The 22,307-nt window shown below is 37.2% G+C and overlaps 2 protein-coding genes across 9 annotated transcripts; one reads left to right on the plus strand and one right to left on the minus strand.

Moving 5' to 3' along the window:
* The first annotated feature begins 69 nt into the window (after positions 1–69).
* LOC118057077 (ENHANCER OF AG-4 protein 2) lies at positions 70–15,541 on the plus strand. Of its 4 annotated transcripts, none has more exons than XR_012169807.1 (14): positions 70–530; positions 1,212–1,288; positions 1,908–4,064; positions 4,162–4,678; positions 5,304–5,412; positions 5,568–5,680; positions 5,758–5,945; positions 7,130–7,802; positions 7,880–8,246; positions 9,280–9,363; positions 9,483–9,584; positions 9,995–10,196; positions 14,819–14,919; positions 15,272–15,541. XR_012169807.1 is itself a non-coding variant. In XM_035069535.2 (12 exons), exons 1-11 carry the CDS (start codon positions 426–428, stop codon positions 9,554–9,556), a joined length of 4,464 nt encoding a protein of 1,487 aa, XP_034925426.1. In that variant the 5' UTR covers positions 70–425; the 3' UTR covers positions 9,557–9,584; positions 9,995–10,327. The 4 variants fall into 4 exon arrangements, 1 of the variants encoding a protein (XP_034925426.1); XR_004688903.2 differs by having other exon boundaries at positions 15,301–15,541; XR_004688902.2 differs by lacking the exon at positions 15,272–15,541 and having other exon boundaries at positions 14,819–15,185.
* A 1,351-nt stretch (positions 15,542–16,892) lies between these two features.
* Positions 16,893–21,155, minus strand: LOC118057079 (uncharacterized). Of its 5 annotated transcripts, XM_073409028.1 has the most exons (5): positions 20,862–21,154; positions 20,684–20,756; positions 20,442–20,599; positions 19,865–19,995; positions 16,893–17,935 (listed from the first exon to the last, which is right to left on the minus strand). In XM_073409028.1, exons 2-5 carry the CDS (start codon positions 20,754–20,756, stop codon positions 17,161–17,163), a joined length of 1,137 nt encoding a protein of 378 aa, XP_073265129.1. In that variant the 5' UTR covers positions 20,862–21,154; the 3' UTR covers positions 16,893–17,160. The 5 variants fall into 5 exon arrangements, with proteins under 5 accessions (XP_073265129.1, XP_073265127.1, XP_073265128.1 ...); XM_073409026.1 differs by having other exon boundaries at positions 20,442–20,756; positions 20,862–21,155; XM_073409027.1 differs by having other exon boundaries at positions 20,684–21,155.
* Between the last annotated feature and the right edge of the window lie 1,152 nt (positions 21,156–22,307).

Below are 22,307 nucleotides of genomic sequence, written 5' to 3' on the forward strand. Positions count from 1 at the left end.
TGGTGTTAAGAAAAATATAAGGAATAAGTTATAATTAACTTAATTACAAAAACCCAAATTCCTTTGCCCAACCCATCAAAGGCCCAAAATATCTCTCTCTTTCTCTGTCGACGTTGCTTCAATTTCTCTCTCCAAAAACTCCACAATCTCTCTCTCCTCAAAAATCCCAAATGCACAACCCTAGCACTCCTCACTCTCCTCCTTCGATACCTTAGCACCCGTGTCGCCGGAAACCTAACCGGAACCTACCGCCGGCACATATCCGGCGAGAATTATTCGTTTGACGTCCTTCTCCATTCGATTCGATTCGAATTCTCCATTTCAATTGGCTTCCCTGCTCTTCCTTTTTCGAATTTCAGGTTTTTTCCGGGATCAATCACCACCACCACCACAAATAAGAAGTAGAGCGACACAAGTAACCGCCTATGGCTCCGGGGCGTAAAAAGGGAGCGAATAATAAGAAAGTTCAGTTGCGTTTGGGTGATCTTGTGCTTGCTAAAGTCAAGGGTTACCCTTCTTGGCCTGCGAAGGTTATTTCCCCCTAATGTTAAATTCAATTTTTATGTCTTAAAAACTTTTTTGTAGTTTGATTTCTAATTCTACCACCTGCACTTACAGACCTTATTGTTTATCTTGAGAAATTGGTTAATTTTTTCTTCCAATTTTGATTTTTTCGGGTTGGTTTTATGGGTTTTAGTGATGGGCTCTGAAGATTAGTGGGTTCAGCTCATTTGTTATGTGAATCAATGTGGTTTTCGTGGTGGGTTTTATTTGTATTCTAGCCATTTTAAGTTGTAAATTATTACAATTTAAATATGGGTTTAAATTGTGTAGTTGGTTTTATTTTTGTTTTCTTACTGATTTTAGTTTAACTTGATTTGGTGTCTGTTGAGCGCTTTAGTTTCTCTGCTTGTATTAGTGTTCTAGTACTTTACAACTTATATCATTCCCTAGTATTTTGATTAATTTGGAGGGCATGAATGCTGGGTTTAATTGATTCATGGATTGGTATAATTTGCGTGCATTTGATTAGATGATGATTGTGTAATGATTGTTTCTGTAATTTTGTGGTTTTTGGTAACAGAAAGATGTTGGTATTATCTGGGTGAAGGCGTCTTCCTCCAACGATTGTAATTTATTTTGTTGAGACTTTGAGACTTTGTCATTTTGGTTAGTGCTTGAGCTAGATTTCATGGGTGTTTGTATTTCAGATTAGTCGGCCTGAAGATTGGAAACGAGCCCCTGATGCTAAGAAAGTTTTTGTCTATTTCTTTGGAACTCAAGAAATGTAAGTTTTTCATAAAAGTTTTTCTTTATGAATTCCCTATTAAAAATTTTTACATGTTTGTTTATACATGGAGAAGGGTTGAGAATGTGGTTATCCTAGTGAGTAGACTGCAACAGTATGAGGCTTTCATGTTTCATATCTGTATTATTTTGAGATAAGTAGAGTACAACTTGTGCGCTATTTCTCAGAAATATGGAGTTGACAGTTATCTTCCTCTTAAACCATTTTGATGTGGTTTGTAAATGATAGTTGAGGTCTTTGAAAATGAGATTTTGGGACTGAATGTTGTTGCTATGAGCACACAACCTGGGAAATTTTAAGTACAATTAAGAAATTCTTAGTCAAGTACTATTTTGGAGTTTGATTGAGCATCTAGACCTATGTTAGCTTGTCTTCATCCTGACATTCTAATTTAGTAAAAATTAGCTATCGAGAAATGAAGGAAATGAATTGAACATTTACTAGGTTTTAGGATGGGATAACATAAAAATTTGCTAGTTTATTTGCTGCAGCACTTGACTTGATTGAGCCTTTGAGACTTGTTTGTGTACATGGATGAAGTTAGTTGCCCCTTTTATTAGAGCTTATTTCTTCCCATTGCTTGCTTGTTCTCTTGCAGTGCTTTTGTTGCCCCTTCTGATATTCAGGTATTCACAAATGAAGTAAAGAATAAACTGTCGGCTCGGTGTCAGAGTAAGAAAGATAAGTTCTTTTCCCAAGCTGTGAAGGAAATCTGTGCAGCATTTGAAGAGTTGCAGAAGGGAAAGTCAAGTGGATTGGGAGATAATACTGATAGATCAGCACCAGGATCTGAGGCTCCATCTGTTGATTCAATGGAAGAGGATGAGGCAGAGGATGACTTGAATGAGGACATGGGTAAAGTTGGACAAAGTGGAGAAGTGTGGAATTTAGGACGTGAATTTAGTTCTAAGTTAGAGCGTTGCTCCAGTAGACAAGATGAAGCAGGCTCCGAAGATATGAAGCCTTCCGTATCAGGTGATGCAGATGACAGTTCATCCCCAGGTATATCTTCTGAAAAGAAGGTTAAAATGCTTGATGGTGCACAACCACAAGAAGTATTATCTTCTTCCAGTTTGGATAATGTTTGCTGTGTAAAAGTTGAAGCCTCTTGTAACGGAAATCTGGATCTTAATTGCATTAAGAACCTGGGTACTGGTGAGAGAGCATGGACAAATCCCCATGAGTCTAAGAAAGTGTTTTCTGGGGCTGAGAGAAAATTGGAATGCAACTCCAGGGAACAAGTTATAGGCGGAGAAAAAGGCAAGCTTGCTAGTGGCAGTCTAAAAGATCCCCCCCCAGGTCCTCCTAAATCAGAATTAGAAGCCAACGGTGGTAGAAAAGTAAAAGAACCATCAAAAGCCAAGAAGGGTACTATGGTGTCTGATGAAAAACATGAAAATAAGGTTTTTCAAAAGAAGAGGCGTGCCCAACCTGATTATGGAAAATCCGAGCTTGAAGCAACTGAAAATGCAAATCCTGCTAAGAAATCAAAGCGTGTAGATGTGGCAGATGATATTACCAAGGGACCTTTCTCAGAAAACATGAGTGTTTCACCAAGCTCAAATGTTGTTGATGACCAAGCAGCCAAACGGTCCATGGCACATGGAAAAAGGGAGATCCTTTTGGGATTAAGAGCCCGAAGCGACAAAGCTAAATCAGATGCTTTTGCCCAAACTAGCAAAGTTAAATCTAATCTTTCTTCTCAACCAGGTAAGGTTAAATCTGGTACATCTGCCAAGATGAGTAAAGTTGATAGTGATGCGTCTGCCCAAACAGTTAAAGTCAAAAGTGATGCTTCTGCACAATGGGGTAACACTAATGCTGATGTATCTGTTCAAATAAGTAAAGTCAAACTTGATTCGACTGCTGAAATTGGCAAAGCTAAACCTGATGTTCCTGATCCAATGAGTAAAGCCAAATCTGATGTTTCAAATGATGAAGCTGTGCTGCCTGTATTAAAACGTCGTAGACGGGCAATGGAGGCAATGTGTGATGCTGCTGCTCTCAATACCGATGACAGAATGGAGAAAAATGCTCTCGAGCTAAAGAGTGATATGGTTTCTATTAATGCGAGAGTTTCCATTACCCAACAGCCCAAAAGGCGAAGAGCTGTTTGCCTTTATGACAATGATGATGAAGATGAGGAACCCAAAACTCCTATTCATGGAGGGGCTGCCAAAAATGGCAGAGAACCTGTTTCTGTTTCTGATGCTTCCAAGAGAACTAATGCACGAATTGAAAGTTCTGTTAATCAACAACAACGAAACTCTATTAACGCTCAGACAAGTATCAAGGATTCTACTGGGTTAGAGAATATCCATTCCAAGGAATCATCTTTGATGTTACAGAACAATCCTCGTTCGCCCAGCTATCCAAAAACTGTGAAGAGGAATGATACACATATCTCTCCAAGTCCTGGCAAATCAGAGCCTGAGCAGTTACTGTCAAAGGAGGCAAAACCAATCACAACTACCCCTAAGAGGTCTCCTCATCTGCTTTCTGCAACCAAACCAATTGTGGAACAGCATAAAGCTATCAACCCTGCAGTTAAAGTTTCCACTCCTGGCACTCAAAAAAAGGCCCAGGCTGGACCTGGCAAGGTTTCAGGTCCTGTTTTGGATAGTTCAAACGCTTCTCAAAATCATGCGCCAAGTCAAAAAAGTAGAGCAGCTTTTTCTGGGGAAAGGCCAAAAAGTACTCCTAAAGCAACTTCACAAATGAGTAACCTGACTGTTGCAGTGGGTGCTTTATCAGAGTATGATTCTTTTACTGGTGAAATTTATCTGTTTTTTTTTATATATATATTTTTTAATTCAGCTTTATAGAAATTACATTTTCTTGCCTAATTACAGACTGGAAGTTGGTATGGCTGATAGACCCACCTTTTTGGTCGATTCTAAGACTCCAGATTCTGTTACATCTATGAAACATCTCATTGCTGCTGCTCAAGAAAAAAGGAGACAGGCTCACTTGCAATCCTTTCCTATTGGAAACCCTGCCTTTATAGCTCTCAACAACGCTCAGGGAAGGAGCCCCAGCTCCTCGCCAAGCCAACTTTTTTTATCTGGTACTAGCAATGCTGCACAGGCAGATATGCAGGGCTTTTATCATCGCACAGATTTTGTTTCTCCATCTACACATGGTCACCAATCAGCATCACATGACCAAGTGGAAGGTGAAGAAATCGAGGAGCAGAGAGTTAGTTCTGGACACAGGGCTGCTGGAGGTTCACTGAGTGGTGGTACTGAGGCTGCTGTGGCCCGCGATGCTTTTGAAGGGATGATAGAGACTTTATCAAGGACGAAAGAAAGTATTGGACGTGCAACTCGCCTTGCCATTGATTGTGCCAAGTATGGCATTGCAAATGAGGTGGGTTTGCTATCCTTTTATTATGTTATTTTCTGAATTGGCTCTTAGAAAAAGAAAGCTGTGATGAGTTGCATGTCTCTTGTTCTTAGTTATCTTTTCCTAGAAATTCTCTTGTTCTTAGTTATCGTTTCCTTGAAATGTTAGTTCCATTGTGTTTACTTATAGTTTTATTCCACCTGATTGTTACATTTCAAACCTGCCTGTGTTGTGTTTTCCTTGCTGAGGATTGTGCAGCTTGAAAAAATAATGAAAGAAGGCTGCTTCATTTTAAATTTTCTTTGAGCAAAAAGACTGTAGATAAGTTCACTTCCCATTGTATTTGGGATCCTCATGGTCGGGATACATTCATCCATTATGGTATTGTTTAAGTTGTGATCAGGGTTCTTGGATACCCTTTCTATATATTGAGTGCAAACATAAACTTTTTTTCATTTTTCATGAGTGTTGCATGATAGATTTTCCATTTTCTCATTTTCTGAACCTCATCTTTTTTTTTCTTTGTTCTTTTTTCTATCATGATTTTCCTAGGCTCATGATATTATCATTCTCTTGCCAAAGTATAATTGAATCAGTTATGGAAATGGTTCTGTGATTTGGTGCTGAACTTGTTAATATGGTCTTGCAGGTTGTGGAGCTTTTAATCCGAAAATTGGAAAGTGAGCCCAGTTTCCACCGCAAAGTGGACATATTTTTTCTTGTGGACTCCATCACCCAGTGTTCACATAATCAAAAAGGTTGCTTCCTCCTGCTCAACTTGGATTCGATCAATCTTGCTCTTTTAACCCCTACATATATTAGAGGAGCAAAGAATGCGTTCATTCTGTATCCACAATCATCAATAATGATGGTTGCCATAGTTATGTTTTTGATTTTGTTTTCCTTTATTCAGGTATCGCTGGAGCTTCGTATGTCCCGACAGTGCAAGCGGCATTACCACGCCTTCTCGGCGCTGCTGCTCCAGCAGGAGCTAGTGCTCGGGAAAATCGTCGTCAGTGTTTAAAGGTTATTTTCTTTTTATGTTACCATGGAGAACCTCTTCTTTTTCATCAGAATATATCTTGATCTATTGCTGTTTCCAGGTCTTAAGATTGTGGCTTGAGAGAAAAATCTTGCCTGAATCTGTTTTGAGGCGCTATATGGATGATATTGGAGGTTCAAATGAAGATACCTCTTCTGGATTTTCCCTCAGACGTCCATCCCGAGCTGAACGAGCTATAGATGATCCAATCAGGGAAATGGATGGCATGCTTGTTGATGAATATGGAAGGTGTGTTTTCTTAGTTATTCATGCTTTTCTTTTCAATAATATTTCAGTGGCATATTTCTTGTCTCTTGAAGAACATTTGGCATGGTCCTACATACTGTTATGGAAATTCGATGCGTATATGGTCCATGACATGGTTATGTTAAAGAATTAGGATTTGGATAGTTGGAACATAACATCTGAATCAACCTTTTTGTTGGAAAATGTAACATGCTCAAATGCATGTGAATGTTAGCACAGTTCTTGCCTAGGGACTTGAACTAAAAAAACAAATGAGCCATACACTTTTTTGTATTTCTGCTTTATTTTCTTTCTAAAAGAAAGTGCTGTATTTATAGAACGACTGTTAAGCATTTGCACAAAAGGTGGGGTATGAAATAACTTTTGATGATTAGCCTTTATGCAATACCATACTGAGTACTATTGGAGATTGGAAGGATATGTTTCCACTTGTGCTGAATGCATTATTAGGTAGTCTTCTTGGTGACCCTTAGAGGTGATACATGTTATTGGAATATTCCTCATCTATCCTTATGTTTCAAGGGTTATGCTTTGCTTTCGTGTTTTAGAGCCATTTACAATCACCAGTTGTGGATTTGATATGTCCCCTTCTGCTTGTCCCTATTAATATCATTTATGAAAATTGTAAATTTAACCATAAATCAGCATTATTTGTTGTGGCTTCACAAAAGGAGAAGGTCAAGTTTGATTGCCAGGAGGTATAAATGAACCACTAGCAAGAAATTGACTGGACTTATAACTTTTCAGTAAAAAATTAAAGTTGATACTCTTTGAAGAACTTAAATAATCCTGGAGAATGAGGTAATGTAGCAAATGCTAGGGTGGTGGATGTCATTCTTAGAACCTACTGTGTGGAAGTGCAGAAGACAATAATACTATAGGTAGTTTTGTACGATTTCGAATGTGCAGCTCTTGTTTTTAGTTTTGCTAGCTAAACTCAATTATTATGTTATGCAACCATTTGTTATTATCATTGCAAAATTTGTTTAAAGCCTCGGGTTTCCATATGGCTTGCCATATCACATGCATTTCTTTTGTCAATAGAATTTTGTTTTAGATGAAATATGAAGTTGATCAATGCAGTAATTTCTTTAAAATTTTACTGTTCCATGACTGGAGGGTATTGACTTTAAGATCCATATTGGTTTTCATGGCTTTGGTACCAGTAATGCTACATTTCAGTTGCCTGGCTTTTTATCTTCTCATGTGTTTGAGGATGATGACGAGGACTTCCCTAGCAGCCCATTTAAGGAAGGTGATGGTGTGTTGGGAGTGACAGGATCAATCCATGCTTTAGGAGATTTAGAAATATGTACTGCTACTCCAAGTGACAGGCGACATTGCATCTTAGAGGATGTGGACGTGGAACTTGAAATGGAAGATGTGTCTGGACACCAAAAGGATGAAAGACCTTCATCCACAGGTGGTTCTTTTGAAATGGAACCACAGCAGCATTGCTCAGATGGACCAGAACCTGCATTAAATGATTCTGTTGAGTTGCTTCCTCTACCAGATGATTCTCCACCACCGCCTCCTGATTCTCCTCCTCCACCCCCGCCTTTGCCTACCTCTCCACCACCACCGCCACCACTACCACTACCACCTCCACCCTCAACATCTCCAGCACCTCCACCTCCACCGCCACCTCCACCTCCACCTCCTCCATCGCAACCACCACCTCCTCTTCCTCCTGTGCCAACTATGGCACTGCAACCACCTGTACCAACTCAACCTTTGTTACCAGCCAAACCAATACAACCATCTCATTCATCTGTACAGTCCTCCCCTCAGTTGGCATATCAACAAGCTGTACCTCATGAATACTGCACTACACCCAATGTATGTATTTTGGTTGTCCAGTTGCTTTTGTGAATGTGTTAGTTTGTTTAACCGTGACCTGAATTCTCTGTTTGCAGAGTAATCAAATTGTCCAAATGGCTGGCGGTACTCCTCACGGGAATCACATGTTTTTAAACCCTCAAGCTCCTCAACAAAATCCACATTTTCAGCCGGTTAATGCACCTTTTCCACAAAGACCACTGCATCCAAACCTGGCACAAACTGCATCTGGTCATTTCTCATTTACAAAGCCTCTAATTCAGCAGCATCCTCAGCATCCTTATCCCCGTCCGTACCCTATGCTATCACATCCTGATGGACGGCCACGATTTCCTACTGATGAACAGTGGAGGTTGCCTTCAAGCGAATATGCAGATGGTCAGCATGGTGCATGGATGAGTGGAAGAAATCCATCACATGCAGGGCCTTCTTTTGGCCAGGAAGGTACATGCAACTGTGTCCCTGTAATTAGAACACTTTTTTTCCCTGAATTTCCTTTTCCTACTTGTGCGCATACATATGTATTGCTAATGCCTTGATCTTTTTTCGAAACAAAAAAACTATTGAACCAGTCAGGAAGGTTATCAATTCAAATTTTTTTTGTACAGAACTGCCTGCACGATAAATTTGTGCTCTTATCTGGATGGGATTGAATATTATTTTTTGTGATGTTAATTGTGGATGCTGAACCACATTTATGTTAATGACATGACATTTCAATTTAAAATGTAGTCTGACTGCTTGAAACTTATATCTGTGAGAGGCCAACTGAATGATTGAACTGTTTCTCTCTTGTTTGAATTCATTATTTTATATTTTTATTGTAAAAGTATGATGCCTCCTAATGAAATGAACTTGTATCATTATTTACTATTAAAGTTATTGATCTCATGGTTATTCATATTCATATGGAATGCTATATCAAGTTTGCAGATGCTTAAAAAAAAAAAAAAACAAAGAGAAAGAAAGAAAGAACTGTAGGCAGGCAGATGCTTGCTTTCCATCATTTCTGATGTAGGCTACTTGTCCATGCTGCTTCCCATATTAGTTTTTCCTTTGATGAAACCTTTTTCAGCATGATGCTTGTATAACTGTTTAAGTTATATTTTTCTAGGATTTGTGGCCTGAACAGAAAACATTGTCAGAACTAAGCTTGATTGATTACATATTATTAAATTTTTTCACTCTGTTAGTAAGTTTTGTCCTTCCTTTAAATTTTTTTACAATCAGTGCCTGCACTGCAAAGGTGCAAAATGCTTTTTCTAGTGTCTAGCTTGTGCTTGTTATATGAAGGTAAACTTGTCTGGCATGCTAATGTGCAAGCATTGCAACCTAACCTCTGAACTTGTTTATTTCTCTTTTGGCATGTTTAGAAATGGGAGTTTAGGAAAGTTTGTTTTATTTCCTGCATTTTCTTTATGGTGTACTCTTTCTGTGATGCACAGGCTAATAGATCATAAAACATTTTCCCTGGCAGGTTACTTTCGGCCACCACCTCCAAATAATATGGGATTTCAGGTTGCTCCCACCAATAATTTACCTGCTGGAGCTCCCATTCCAGGTGAGTTTGCTTTGTGAAAAATTGTCTCATTTTGTTCACAAGTGACTTTCGTACTTCTGGAGTAAATGACCTCAAAAATTACAATTGAACAATCAATTTCTATGATTGTGTTATTTTAGGTCATGGTGTTTCACAGATGTTGCCATGTAGACCAGACATGCCTTCCCTTAACTGCTGGAGGCCAGCTCAATAACTAGTCCGAGGGCTTCTTAAGTTTTTGAGTAAGTTTATGTTCCTTCTCATTTGTGTTTTTGGTTAAATTTCTAAAATAAGTGTTTCTGGTACTCTTAAAATTGCCTTCCAATTTTCTTTCAAGAACAGGTCTTCTAAGATTTTTAGCCTTAATCTTTGCCACTTTTTTAATGTGCCAACTGAACTGAAGTGGGCATCACACATTAGTGAAACATCCTTGTCACTTTTGGTGTGATTATTGAAGGGTTTCAAATTCATATTTTTCCAATTATTTCTCATTAAACTGGTAGTCAAATGTTTCTGATTGCCCATTTAGTGCAAATTTCTTGTGCGATGGCACCACTAGGGAATACAATATATAATGGATAGCTTAGTGAAGCTTATTACAAGTCTGTCTCTTTCTGATGGTGGATATATCTGTGTTTGTTGACTTTTCCAGTGCTGTGATCCTGAAAGGAGGAAGTACACTTGCATTATAATACGCCGTAAGGAAGGTTCCATTTTGGACTTACAACTACCACTTGAAGGCAGTGCTTGAACCTTGTGGAGACTCTTGGCAGGGCTGTGTATATTGTAATTTTTCCTGACAAATGTATCCCGGGAACATTTGCTTCCGAGTGTAGGACCATGTTTCTGACTTGGTTAGTACATCTGTTTCTTAACTCTTGTAATTACGTTAGGATATAAAGAGAAATTTTTTAAGCCACTAGTTTGACCAATGGTAAATTTTTTGATCCTTTTAATGCGTAACTTTTTTGTCTTGTTTTGCTTCGCTATATCTTGTTTGTTTTCTGAAAGTATTTTTTGAAGTACAGCAAATGCATGCACTATCATTTCCTTCTCCCATCTTGGGGGCATGCATGGTCTGATCAGAGATCTGGATGCATGACTAAAATGCCTTTTGGTGCATTGTGTAGCTCATAAAGCTTTTTTGTTTTTGAAAGTTAATTTTGGTCTATCATTGACACATGGCCTTGTGTTGGGAGGAGGATAGACTTAAGTAGGACAATTCAGAAGTCTATTTGGTTTCCAAGGCAGCTAATCAAGGCTTCTTGGGCCAGTTCTTGATTGGGACAAAGGGATTTGATTTGGTTGGGTGGTTAGTGTGTATCCTTTTATATTGGAGGAATTGGGACATGGTTGTAAATGAGTGGCTCGGTTATGTATTTTATGAATGAACCTCTAGATTTTTCCTTCCTGTTTTTGTTTTGGTTATGGTTTAAAAAATTCACATGATGTGGTGGCAGTGGGCAAGTTGCAGGAATCCTCTCTTTCTACCTTCATTTCCTAGGTGAACTTTGGAACCCCTTTTGAATCAGAAGTGTCAGCTCCCTTTTCATTTAAATACACTCAAGTAAAAAGCTGAGTGTTGAATTGTCTTGAAGTGATTTAGAGGGAAAAAAGAATGAATAGCACAAAAGAATCCCAATAGAAGACAATGAAGGAAGTAAATTGAAATTTGACATAAAACAATTATTTTGGGAGTTTATGGACCAGATTGACAAGGCCAAGTCTAAAAAGAAATTTGTAAAATAATCCAGAAGCATCTGATATGAAGCCTGAAGTTATTGTTTTTCTATTTTAATTATTTTCCTAGTTAATTTTGGATTTTAATTATTTGTTTTCTATGTAGCTTTGAAATTTTAATTTAATTAGTATTTTACTATTTAGGAATCTTAATGCTAGATTGATTCTATTAAATAGGTAAGTTTAAATTGAGAATTCTTTGCTATAAAATATGTTAGAACTAATATAAATAGAGATGTCTAGTTTATTTTATGGGAAAAAAAAACTTTTACTTAGATTTAATAAAATACCTGAGAGTTTTCTCTAGATTTCTCTATAGTTGGGTATGTAACCTTATGAGAACTCTAGTTTTATCTTCTCTATACGCCGCGTCAGGTGGTATCAGAGCGGGTAAACATTTGGATCAATGGCAAGACGTGAAGAGAATTATGGACCATTTGGTGGCAACCATCTTCGTGATGGTTATCAGGGGATGCAGGCTGTTTGGGATCAGTTAGATTGCCATTCAGTAGGGATAGTAGGGATAGCAACGTTAAAGGGGAGAATGCAAACTGAGTTTGGTGACATCAATGCAAGATTTGATGACCTTACAACCATGCTTGAGGAACTAGGGTTGTGCGCAAACATGAATCGGGGAAGAAGAGAGCCATGCGCCGTGGATGAAGCCCGCAACCAACCTGTCCTTGAACTAATTCGTGCAAATCCTCTTGGCCAATATGACTGAGTATTTATCTGATGAATATGTATTTAGGCTAATGAGAGGCACATATAGGAATCGAAAGAAGAGGAACATGCTTGGAGGCTTACCTCGGGGCTGACCTTACCTTAAACCTATTCCTAAAATTCCATCTAAACAACCTTTTAGATATGTGAAGGGTTTTGGTGAAGATGAACTTAATGGAGGCCAAGAGACCTTGTTAGATCAAGACAAACAACCACAACCCAAAAAACAAAAATCGATCAACGTAATTGAATGTCAATATGAGCAAGAATCTTTTATTCTTTAGATAACGAGGATGTTTTAGGTGAACTTGATGGAGATGATGAAGGAAATTTATATGATGATGAAGATCAAACAAGAACATGGAGAATTTCTTACTAGTCTTCTAGAGATACTATGAAAGATTATTTTAGTATTTCTTTAAATACAACGATTGAAGTATTGGATATAAATGATGATGAACTCAAGTTTAAAGTAGAAAAATATGGAAGAAACTACAAATGGACTTCATAGGAACAAAAAATATAATATCATTTATGAATTTTTTCTTATTATACATGCACTATAAGTTAAATTTTGAAGCTCACTAGTCAAAGACAGTATTTTGTGAATAAGTTAGCTATAATATTATATTTGAAGTATTTGTTCTTTTAGGGTGGAAGAGTTTAGTTTCTGACAGATAACTTGAGGACAATTATCGCAAAAGTATAATATCTGTGAATAAGTTAGAAGTTTATGGACCAGATTGACAAGGTCAAGTCGAAAAAGAAATTCGTAAAGAAATTCGGAACCATCTGAAATGAAGCCTAAAGTTATTATCTTCCTAGTTAATTTTAAATTTTAATTATTTTTTCCTACTTAGCTTATGACTTTTAATTTAATTAATATTTTACTATTTATGAATTCTAATGCTAGATCGATTCTATTAATTAGGTAAGTCTCAATTAAGAATCATTTCCTATAAAGGATTTTAGAACTAATATAAATAGAGATGTCTAGTTTATTTTATAAAAAAAAGACTATTATTCAGATTTAATAAAAATACCATAGAGTTTTCTTTAGATTTCTCTATAGTTAGGCTATACGCTACATAAAATTTGATGTATAGATCATAGCTCATAGCATGAAAATTATGGATTTCAAATCAACTAACTAACAACTGTCAATATACAAACCTTAGCTCTGTCAGGTACTTTCTTGTAATTTTAACTCTGGGTCTATCATATTTCTTGTTGCTGCTTTTCTCATCAAATTTTCTCTGTTGCTCAACTTCTCCCCAACTCTCTCAAGAATTGACTCTTTTTTGTGTGTGAGAGTGAGAGGGAGAGGGAGAGGGAGAGAGATGACTGTCAAGGCTTTATATCAGCTAATCTTGTCAGTTTTAGTTCATCATGGATGAAGGACATGATGGCTTGATAGTGAATGAAATCGGAAAGGAATGCGGACATGGTTTTACTTTGGTTCAAAAATAGCCATTGAATATTGGGCTGAGCTTGCTTTCTTGGTGTGCATGAACAAAAAGTTATGTTTTTTGGTTTTGCTTTGTGGATCAACAGGCGTTATAGATGATTCAGTCAATAGCACATTTCTCTTCTACTTCCATGCGTTTCTTTTCCTCTAATTCAGACTTCCTATCTTGCATATTCCCTTATTTCTACTTTCTTTTCTTGGGAAACTGATTTGGTTATAGGAACTTGCACTTCTTTAGGAATATTCCAATGACAGGGAAGCACAAGAACTTGCTGTTTTCTGTTCCTATTCTCAATTCCTTTAACTTCTCCCTCGGACCTTGTATTAGATTCTGGACCTTAGAGGGGTATAGTTTCCTATGGCTGTTTCTTCTCTCATTTTGCCAGGCCCTCACCTTGTACGTGTTTCCTCCTGGTCGAAGCTGAGTTTCTATCTCAGATTCAGGCTTTTGTCTGGAGTAGTTTCCTCAGCAAGAGTAACACTAATGATTTAATGCAGATAAGAAGACTCAACATCTCTTTCTCCTGATATATTTGTTATGGTGGTGGGGAGACTGTGGACCGCCTTTTCTTCTGTGTCAGTTGTACGGGATATGCTAGGTAGTCTCTTTGGGGTTTGTGGGAGACTATGGGTAGTTTCAGGCTTAATGGATGACATTGCCTTTTGAATTCCTGAAAGGCTTTTCATTGACAGCAAGATCTTTGCAATCGTGCTATTTGTCTGTGGGGTGTGGTATATGGAAGGAGTGGAATGCTAGAATCTTTAGTGACGGCTAATTTTTGAGCTACTCTTGCATGCTTTTTCGCCTTCAATATGCTCTTCTGTTCACCAGGCCTAAGGGAGTCTCTCGAGCTGATATCCAAGGAGACTGGAAACTCTAATTACGAGCTTCTTCTTCTTCCTGATCATATTTAAGATAAGGCATCCTCAATAATCTATATTCAGCTCTGCTCATTTGACTTTTATGTTACTGTTAGCTGGGAAGTTACTTCCACTGACTAGGCTGAGAGGCTGTATCGATTTTGCTACTCTAGAGCCTGTTGATTTTTTTCCTCAGGAATTCAGGGTTAGAGAAAATGTTGCAGATCTTTCTCATGAATGTTAATCCAATCTTAGACATCTATTCAACAACATCACTTGCAAGTTGCCATTTATTTTTGAAATTTAATTTCACAAAATCTTGCACCCTCAGAGTTGGATTTTAAGTTGGTGAGGTTTCTTATTGAGAACTGGAAGTTAGAAATCTTAAGAAAGAACGGGCATTTGCCTTCTTCTTGAGGTTGATCATTTTGCTTGTAAATAATCCTTGTATATCTTCACCTGGGATGATATTCTGAAAGCTCCCTTGTCTCTTGTAAATTGATGGCACAGGTTTCTTTTAGCTAAACTGGCAGTGCCAACATTCTAGACATTATTTTAGGTGGTTTTCAGTCCACTGAGCATGAGCATGTGTGTGATGTATATTATGCAGTCAGATTTATCATTAAATTTCAAGGGCTGTTCACTGTTAGAATTGAATGATGACTGCAAATTGTACTGTTTCAGGTCTAAGCAAACAATTAAGCTGAATCTGCTCATTCATTACATCTCATTATGGGGAATAAAGTTCAAACTATATGTGGGAGAAAACTTCTGCAAAATTTGAGGTAAATATTTGATATGGACTCTCAAAACCCAAACAATGCTCATAATTTTGTATTTTTTAGATCGGAATAGTTTTTCCTCTTGGTATCTTTAAAAAGTAAAGGTGTCCAACAAAATGCTTCAAATGTTTTGAAGAAATAGCTTATTAGCTTACAAACAGTTAATTCCATATGTGAATATCTTTATGACCCCTCTTACGTGCTGTATCATCATCACAATGTGAACAGTTGCTCATTTTGAGAATTCAATTTACTTTTTGTTGCAACCATTTATTTCAGTGATTTTTTTTTTTCACTGAGATTGTCTGATATGAATTTTTTCTACACTTGCTTGCTATCTGACTCCTACCAGCAGTTATGAATGTAGATGTTATTATTACTTAGGAGAACTGACGAATTGCCGTGATTTACCTCCTGACGGGATGGCTTAGCTAATTCCTCTTACAGAAATCCTCTCCTTACAAAAGGAACCTGGACACGAATCAGGTCGTTTGCACAGGGTAATCTTGGAAGAGTAACGTGAATCTGCTTTTCTTCTCTTTTTCTTGTTATATTTAATTACCCCGATGATGCGGTACGGAAGAGAAATGCGTCTTTATATATATATATTCGAGGGTGATTCTCATTTGCTGATTATTAACTCTTAATACATGCAAGGAGTTTGATTGTTAGGGATTGATTAAAAAAAAAAAAAAAGGAAAAGAAATGAAAAATAACGTCCAGATGGCTGATGTAGCTTGATTATTTGTTAGCTGGTGAGAGGCACAACTGGCGGTAAGATTAATTTTGTGAAATAAAAAGCGGTACAAAAAGTTGATTTCAATATAATTTTACAATTGCCTGAAAGGATAAATCTAATTAGCATATTGATGGAGAAGTAGATTTCTTGGAGATACAGTGAATAGCAAGTATCTCCCTGTGGAACCCTGGGGGCATTGTCATGGATGCCTGGTATGTTGTATGAGCTAGTGTGCCAAAAAACGAGAACCATACCAAGACTATTATACAGTATTAGGTTGCCATCTGATGTAGGGGTTTGTAGGCTACTAGAGTTGGTGGCTAAGGCATCGAAGCAAACTTGTGGGCACCTGGTGAGTATGGTGCAATTGCATTATGTGATGGATGTATGTGGTAGAGAGAGATTCTGGAACAGCATCTGCGTGTGGAAAATCTGAATTTGATGCTCAACAGTAAGAAAGTAAATGAAGAGTCGAGATGCTGATCTTAGCTCCAAGACCCCCCATCGCTCTATTTTTTGTTGTGGTTAAATTTCCTGCCTTCTGTCCTTCGGCCTCCTCTGTCTTGGGCTTTAAATATGCGGAGTTGGAAAATCTCCAAGAACAAGTACAGTAACCAGCCAAAGAAATGGCGAGAACCTAATTTTACCTGAAGGAATATGGAATGGTATAACTATTGAAAAAGAGAATACGGTGGCAGGTAACTGTTAAACTTGTCTGGTTGGTTGCGATGATGATTTGCCCAAGCAGGTACTGGATTCTATTGTTCTGATGGGCAAGGAGGCACTCTCTTTGGCAGTACAGAGATAATCCAAAAATGGATTGTGACGATAAGGCCAAAAGAATGGCTTTGAATTCTAAATTTATTCTAAATGGTCTATCATAATGTTGAATGGTAATGTTCTGGTAGTACTCAAAATTCTCCCTTTAATCTGAGGTCCACTTTATGATGCGCAACACCACAATGCTTAAGGAAACTGTTGACGGTTCTTCATGGGCTGTATGAAAATTAGAGCTATGCCTACCATATGAGACTGATCCGAACAGGCCTAATAGTGCAGCTGACCAATCCCACTGGCAACGCAAACACGATACAGTGAAACACAAAAAGAAGGGAAAGAATGGCTTGAATGAAAGGAACCTCAACTTTAGCAGGGAAGAGGAAACATTGTCCCACTCAATAACTGTTCTGACAAGAGGTATTAAAGGGATTGCCATCTTCTATTTAAGATAAATCAATGACAGAAGGTATTGATGCTCTATTATCAAATCCATTTTTTTCTAATACACAAGGGTGGATTTAATTGTTCTCACCAAAGTAAACAGAATAAATTAGGGGTACAGCTATATGTATTAAAAGTTCTCTGTAACATAAACTAACAAAAACGTCTTATCTTAATTTGATTTTTTTTTCCTGTCACGTCTTTCTATTTACCTTCAAGAGCTACTCAGCGGACAAAATGTTGGATTATCAACGAGTTAATTGAATATGATATCGGATGCTAAACTAATCAAGTGCCGTTTTGTTTTTCCTACCCGTTATTGGTTTTGGCAATCCATCGAAGATTGGTCTCGTTATGGCTGCAGCGGATAAGGCCTGTAAATCTGGCTTCAAATTCCACTTTGATGTTGGCCACATGGAAGAACTAAAGCTGTCTTGATCATTCAGACTAGTTGCGCTTGATGACTTCCTTACCACGAGAAATCCATCAGCCAAATCTCCTGGACCCGTTTGAGCAGAGGTCAAACCACCTGCATCAACATCTGTTGTGGTCCGATTTCCCGCTTTAGGTCTCAGAGCCAAGCCCTTCCCAGTGATTGTCGAGAAAGCAGGCCCGGTGCTTTCCTCTCTAATCAGCAAGTCGGTGTGAATGGAAGTGAAATCAGCTTCTGATTTCTGACGCCTTCTCACCAATTTCTCAGACTCGCCTTCCTTCACTTCATCAAGGTATAATTTGTCAACCAGTCCATTTTTCTCATCAAGGAACCCATTAGCCAAGCTTTTAGTTTTCCGATGGAGGCTCAGAGGTGGATGGGAAGCTGGTGATGGTTTAAGATATGGACCACCTTCCAGATGATGAGAATGTCCGTTCCTGTAGACTGCCATCTCAAAACCTTCAGGTATCTTCTTTTGATCTTTTGGCTTAAGCCCATAGTAACCTTGTAAAGAGCTCATAGCCGGAGAAACCTTCCACCGTGAAGACTTAGGCTTCAAAGATTGAAATGAATCAAAGAGATCAGGCTGCAGACCACGTGGCGGGGTCCGTTCATAACTGTTCTGTCTGCAAAAAAGTTCAAGTGTCATAATTTGTAGATTTTAGGCTGAACTTGGGGCTGTGATCCACCCCAAAAGATTCTCAATGTTAACACACAGTTTTCAGCAAATCAAATGGAACACTGAATGCTATCAGGTTTCAACTGTAAGAGCATTTTCCGCTCAAAATTTAAAAACCATCTAGAAAGACCAACTACATCACTTGACTTAATCAAACTAATCTGGAATAGGCTAGGATTCTTACCAGTATTTCAATCATTTTTAGAAAATTTTCTAGCAGTCGTGTGGTGTTGATGCTAAATCAATGTTTGATGATAAGATGATATCCATTTTGTCAAATAGGTTTTGTTCTCATACCCCAAAAAACATCACAGACTTCATGGCAAATATATGAAATGTGAAATCTCATGAAAATAAGGGATAAATGTCAGATGAAGGTATAGGAATTTGAAGGATTCAAAATAATGGTGGTACATGGATGATGCATAAAACCGTGAGTGACATCCAGCACAACAGCTTAACCGAAAGGGGAGAAACCTGGCAGAGCTTTTGGGAACAAGGCTGCAAACGTGATACCAATGATGCATTAACCTGCTATTACTATTTATGTTCAGTTATCCATACTACAAGACAGTTACAATTTTGACTTGAGCTAATTATTTTTGCTATACTAGATGTGAATTACATCCCCTATTCAATACTTTTGACTTAAGCTAATTATTTTTACTATACTAGCCAAGACTAAATATTTGTAATTTATCTAATGAATTATAGTCACGGGAGGCAAATCATTTTATCCATCAAAATAGGATTACCAAGATAAAACAAAAGAGAACACAAATCTTATTCAGTTTTCCATGAAACCAAGAGGAAATGACACCACCAGACCACATTGCATCCTCCCTTTCTCATGTGAATCTCGCATGCATTTCCTCCCTCCCTAGATCTTATATTTGTCTGTTCTTTTTTCCATATTCGATCCTTTGCCTTCTCTGATATGATTTGAATCCAATTCCATCAGAACAGATTTGAAATCTGCAATTCAAGTATTTCATTATCTTACTATTGAATTGGATTTAATTCGAAGATACAGCAGGGAGTAGCGAAAAGATCTGGAAATGCTCCCCAGATCACCCACCATCCCTTTTTCCATCTTTTCCCAAAGGTTACTGCAGCACAGAACACACCTAGATCCTAGCCTAGCACTGCAGATTCTTCCCAGTGACACTTACTGCAAGAAACCTAAGTAGAGCCACGTCTTTCAAGACCAGTTCCTTTAAATGCCACAACTGCCACGTGCCACAAGAATAAAAACTCTTGCATCTCTCCTACCGCCCAAAATGTACATTATTGTATCATATCAGCAATACCACGTCACCATTTTTGCTAAAGTTATCAAATTCTAGATTCTTCATATCCTCTTGAGCATGTATACTTTGAAAGTCCACATGAATCGTGGCCAATCTATATATGAAGGCCTCTGCACAGTCATAGTTTCATCCAAGCAAGGTCCTTGGAGGGTAATCTGAAAAGGCAATTTTTTAATGAAGTGGTCCGACTCAAGAATTAAACCTGCCTAAGACTTTCAGTTGTGCTTTGCAAACTATGTGGCACTAAAATTTTACCAACGCATCATAAGAAGTTCAAATGAATCTCTAGGCTGGTTGGTTAGGACTGCAATGGGGTGAGCCAGAAAAATAGGCTTGAGCTTTCTGGTTGTACTAACCAGTATAAGGATCACTTTCTACACTTTTAAATACCTTGTTTTAGCAATTTGGAGAGTCATGCTAGTGTAATAGGAAAAGAAGGTTCAAATGAAGGTAAGTTGAGAAATAAGAGCCCACATGTTTTTTGCACACATAATGATGGGGAAATTCAAATGAACCAGAAATGGAAATTTAGAACAGACACAGGTTCGAAAGGAACAAATACATACCCTGGAATGTCAGAACCATTCGATAAGAAAGATGAGGGCTGATGCCTTCCAGGAAGTGGAATCTGGAGTGACTTGAGAGCAAACATTTGAAGATCCGTAACCAAGCTATTCATCTTTTTTATGTCAGCAACCTAAATAATTAGTCACAAACAAGCCAAAACAATATTAACTTCGTTGCCATCTAGTTAAAAGTTCTCTAAAGGCAAAAAACAAATGTAGCAATATACTGTTGTGAAATCGTGAGAAACATTTTGACACCCAAAAACTCAATACACATATATATAGATAACCCGAAAACGGCAACACAAAAGAAACTTAATTCCAAACATAATCGATTGGTCAGTAAAGGTAAGTTTTGGCAGTAATGAAACTGATTATTCTGCAATTCTAAACAAACCAAACTGATTATCCTGCAGCTACCTCCCCTCCTCCCTTCTTTTTTTTGTAATGAAAAATATTAATTAAACCTTGACTAACAGGAAAAAAAAAATCACATTTTGAACAGAACCCAGATCAAAATAAAAATAACCCATTGATGTATGAAGGCAAAAACCAATCAATTAAGTCAAAAAAAAACCTCAACGCCGTATTTAATAGCAACGCCGGCAAGTGTATCCAGCTTCGAAACCGGATGTTCAATGAATCCAACGCCACTATTTGAAGAGGTAGAAGCAGACAACATCGTCGTTGCTGTTGTAGTCGATGATGGCGACGGCATTGTAATCCTATTCTTCCCTTTACCATTACTTCTGCTATTACAATTACTAAAGAGATCAAAAACTTGATGATCTATCTCATCCTCGTGATTAGAAAACTGACCGTACTTGAGATTCTGATTCTGATTAATGTGATGGTGAAGGCGATGACTGCCGCCGTTACTTTCCATCTGCATCTTCATCATATCCCAAAAAAAAAATCAGATCAGATTGGTTGACGGTTTGATTGATCAAGTCGAGGACGATTGAATTGAACTCAGATGAGAAACATTAAAGAATACTTAGTCAGGGAGAGAGATAGAGAAGAAGGGGATGCGTGTGAGATTCGCGTGAAGGAGGAGGGTGTGATTGTGATGTGCTGTTGATTTCTCTCTTTCTCTGTAACTCCAGCGGTTTTCCAGGGAGAAAGGTACAGGTTTAGTTAGCTACGATTCCTAATTCTTGGACTGGAGCTCTATCCAAATACAGACCTCTTCTTTCTTAAGGATATAAAATTAATTTATGCTTGGGAAAAATTACTCTGCCCCCTCCTCACATTTAATATTTTAAAATTATATTAGGTCAATACAGTGTTTTAATTTCGATGAAAAAAATAAAAATACTCTTCTATATAGAATGATCCAAACGACAAATCAATTCATCACTGTACATAGATTTCGATTTTCTTCTCTCCCTCTCCACAAATATAAATTAAACACAAATAAAAACAAAATCTTCTTTTTGTAGGAGATCAAACATCAAATTTGATACTGACTTCATGTTTTACACATATACTTTTCATTTGCAAACAAGTTTCAATATTGACTTGAAAGGGTTTCAAATTCAAGATCATAGAGACAATCGAGGTTTTTTATGATACTTTTACATTTAAATATATTGTCCTTGCATGAAGATGAAGAAGAATTTACATGTACATTGATGCATGTATGAAAGGTAGCTTTTTATATTTTCAAATGCCCGAATAATACTTAAGTAAATATAATAGCAAGTATCGTGAAACTAAGTTTTTTCATATTTATGATGATCATAATGATAATGATAATTATGATAGAAGCAATAAAATAATTCTTTTAATTAGTATATATTATGAATGGAGATGATGACAATACTAATATGGATATTGATAGTGTTAGTTTAGAGTGTCATGTTAATGGAAACAAGTATTATAGTGATGATAATAGTATAAATAATAATTTTATTCCATCATGAGAAAAGAGGGTTTGAATTTATGATGATGATGATGATGGATGGATTGACATTATTAATAATGATTTTTTTTTATGGAAAATACTTCAGGTTATGGTTGTCATTTGAAAGGTCTGTATAAAGAAGTATAATTAGCAATAATTGCATTAAATGCAAACAATGAATTATTTCTATTTACATATATTATGGTGGAAATTGAAAATAATAACACTTGGAGATGGTTTCTATATGCTATGTGTGGCTCTATCAAATCCAAAATTAACCACGAGCCATTATACATAATGTTTAATAGACAAAAGATATAATGAACTTTATAGTTTGTGTAACTCTATATTTGCTTGTATTTTTGTGTGTTTAATAATTTTTTATACAGACTACCTAAAAGTACTATAAAGTTTTTTTTTTTTCTGATGCAACACATATATACTATGCTAAGGCATATCTATGTTAGTTTAAAGAAAGGATTTCATAAGTTAAAATTAGGTTTTACGGTCCATTTAAATCCTATACATATCTCAACT

The sequence above is a fragment of the Populus alba genome, chromosome 5 (genome assembly GCF_005239225.2).
Source record: "Populus alba chromosome 5, ASM523922v2, whole genome shotgun sequence".
Taxonomy (NCBI): domain Eukaryota; kingdom Viridiplantae; phylum Streptophyta; class Magnoliopsida; order Malpighiales; family Salicaceae; genus Populus; species Populus alba.

Coding starts and splice junctions, on each gene's coding strand:
- LOC118057079 (XM_035069536.2), bottom strand. CDS start 20,765: ATGATGAAGATGCAGATGGAAAGTAACGGCGGCAGTCATCGCCTTCAC. Junction 19,996..20,441: donor CTATTAAATACGGCGTTGAG/GTTTTTTTTTGA, acceptor CTAATTATTTAG/GTTGCTGACATAAAAAAGAT. Junction 17,936..19,864: donor AATGGTTCTGACATTCCAGG/GTATGTATTTGT, acceptor ACTTTTTTGCAG/ACAGAACAGTTATGAACGGA.
- LOC118057077 (XM_035069535.2), top strand. CDS start 426: ATGGCTCCGGGGCGTAAAAAGGGAGCGAATAATAAGAAAGTTCAGTTG. Junction 4,679..5,303: donor AGTATGGCATTGCAAATGAG/GTGGGTTTGCTA, acceptor ATGGTCTTGCAG/GTTGTGGAGCTTTTAATCCG. Junction 5,681..5,757: donor ATCGTCGTCAGTGTTTAAAG/GTTATTTTCTTT, acceptor TGCTGTTTCCAG/GTCTTAAGATTGTGGCTTGA.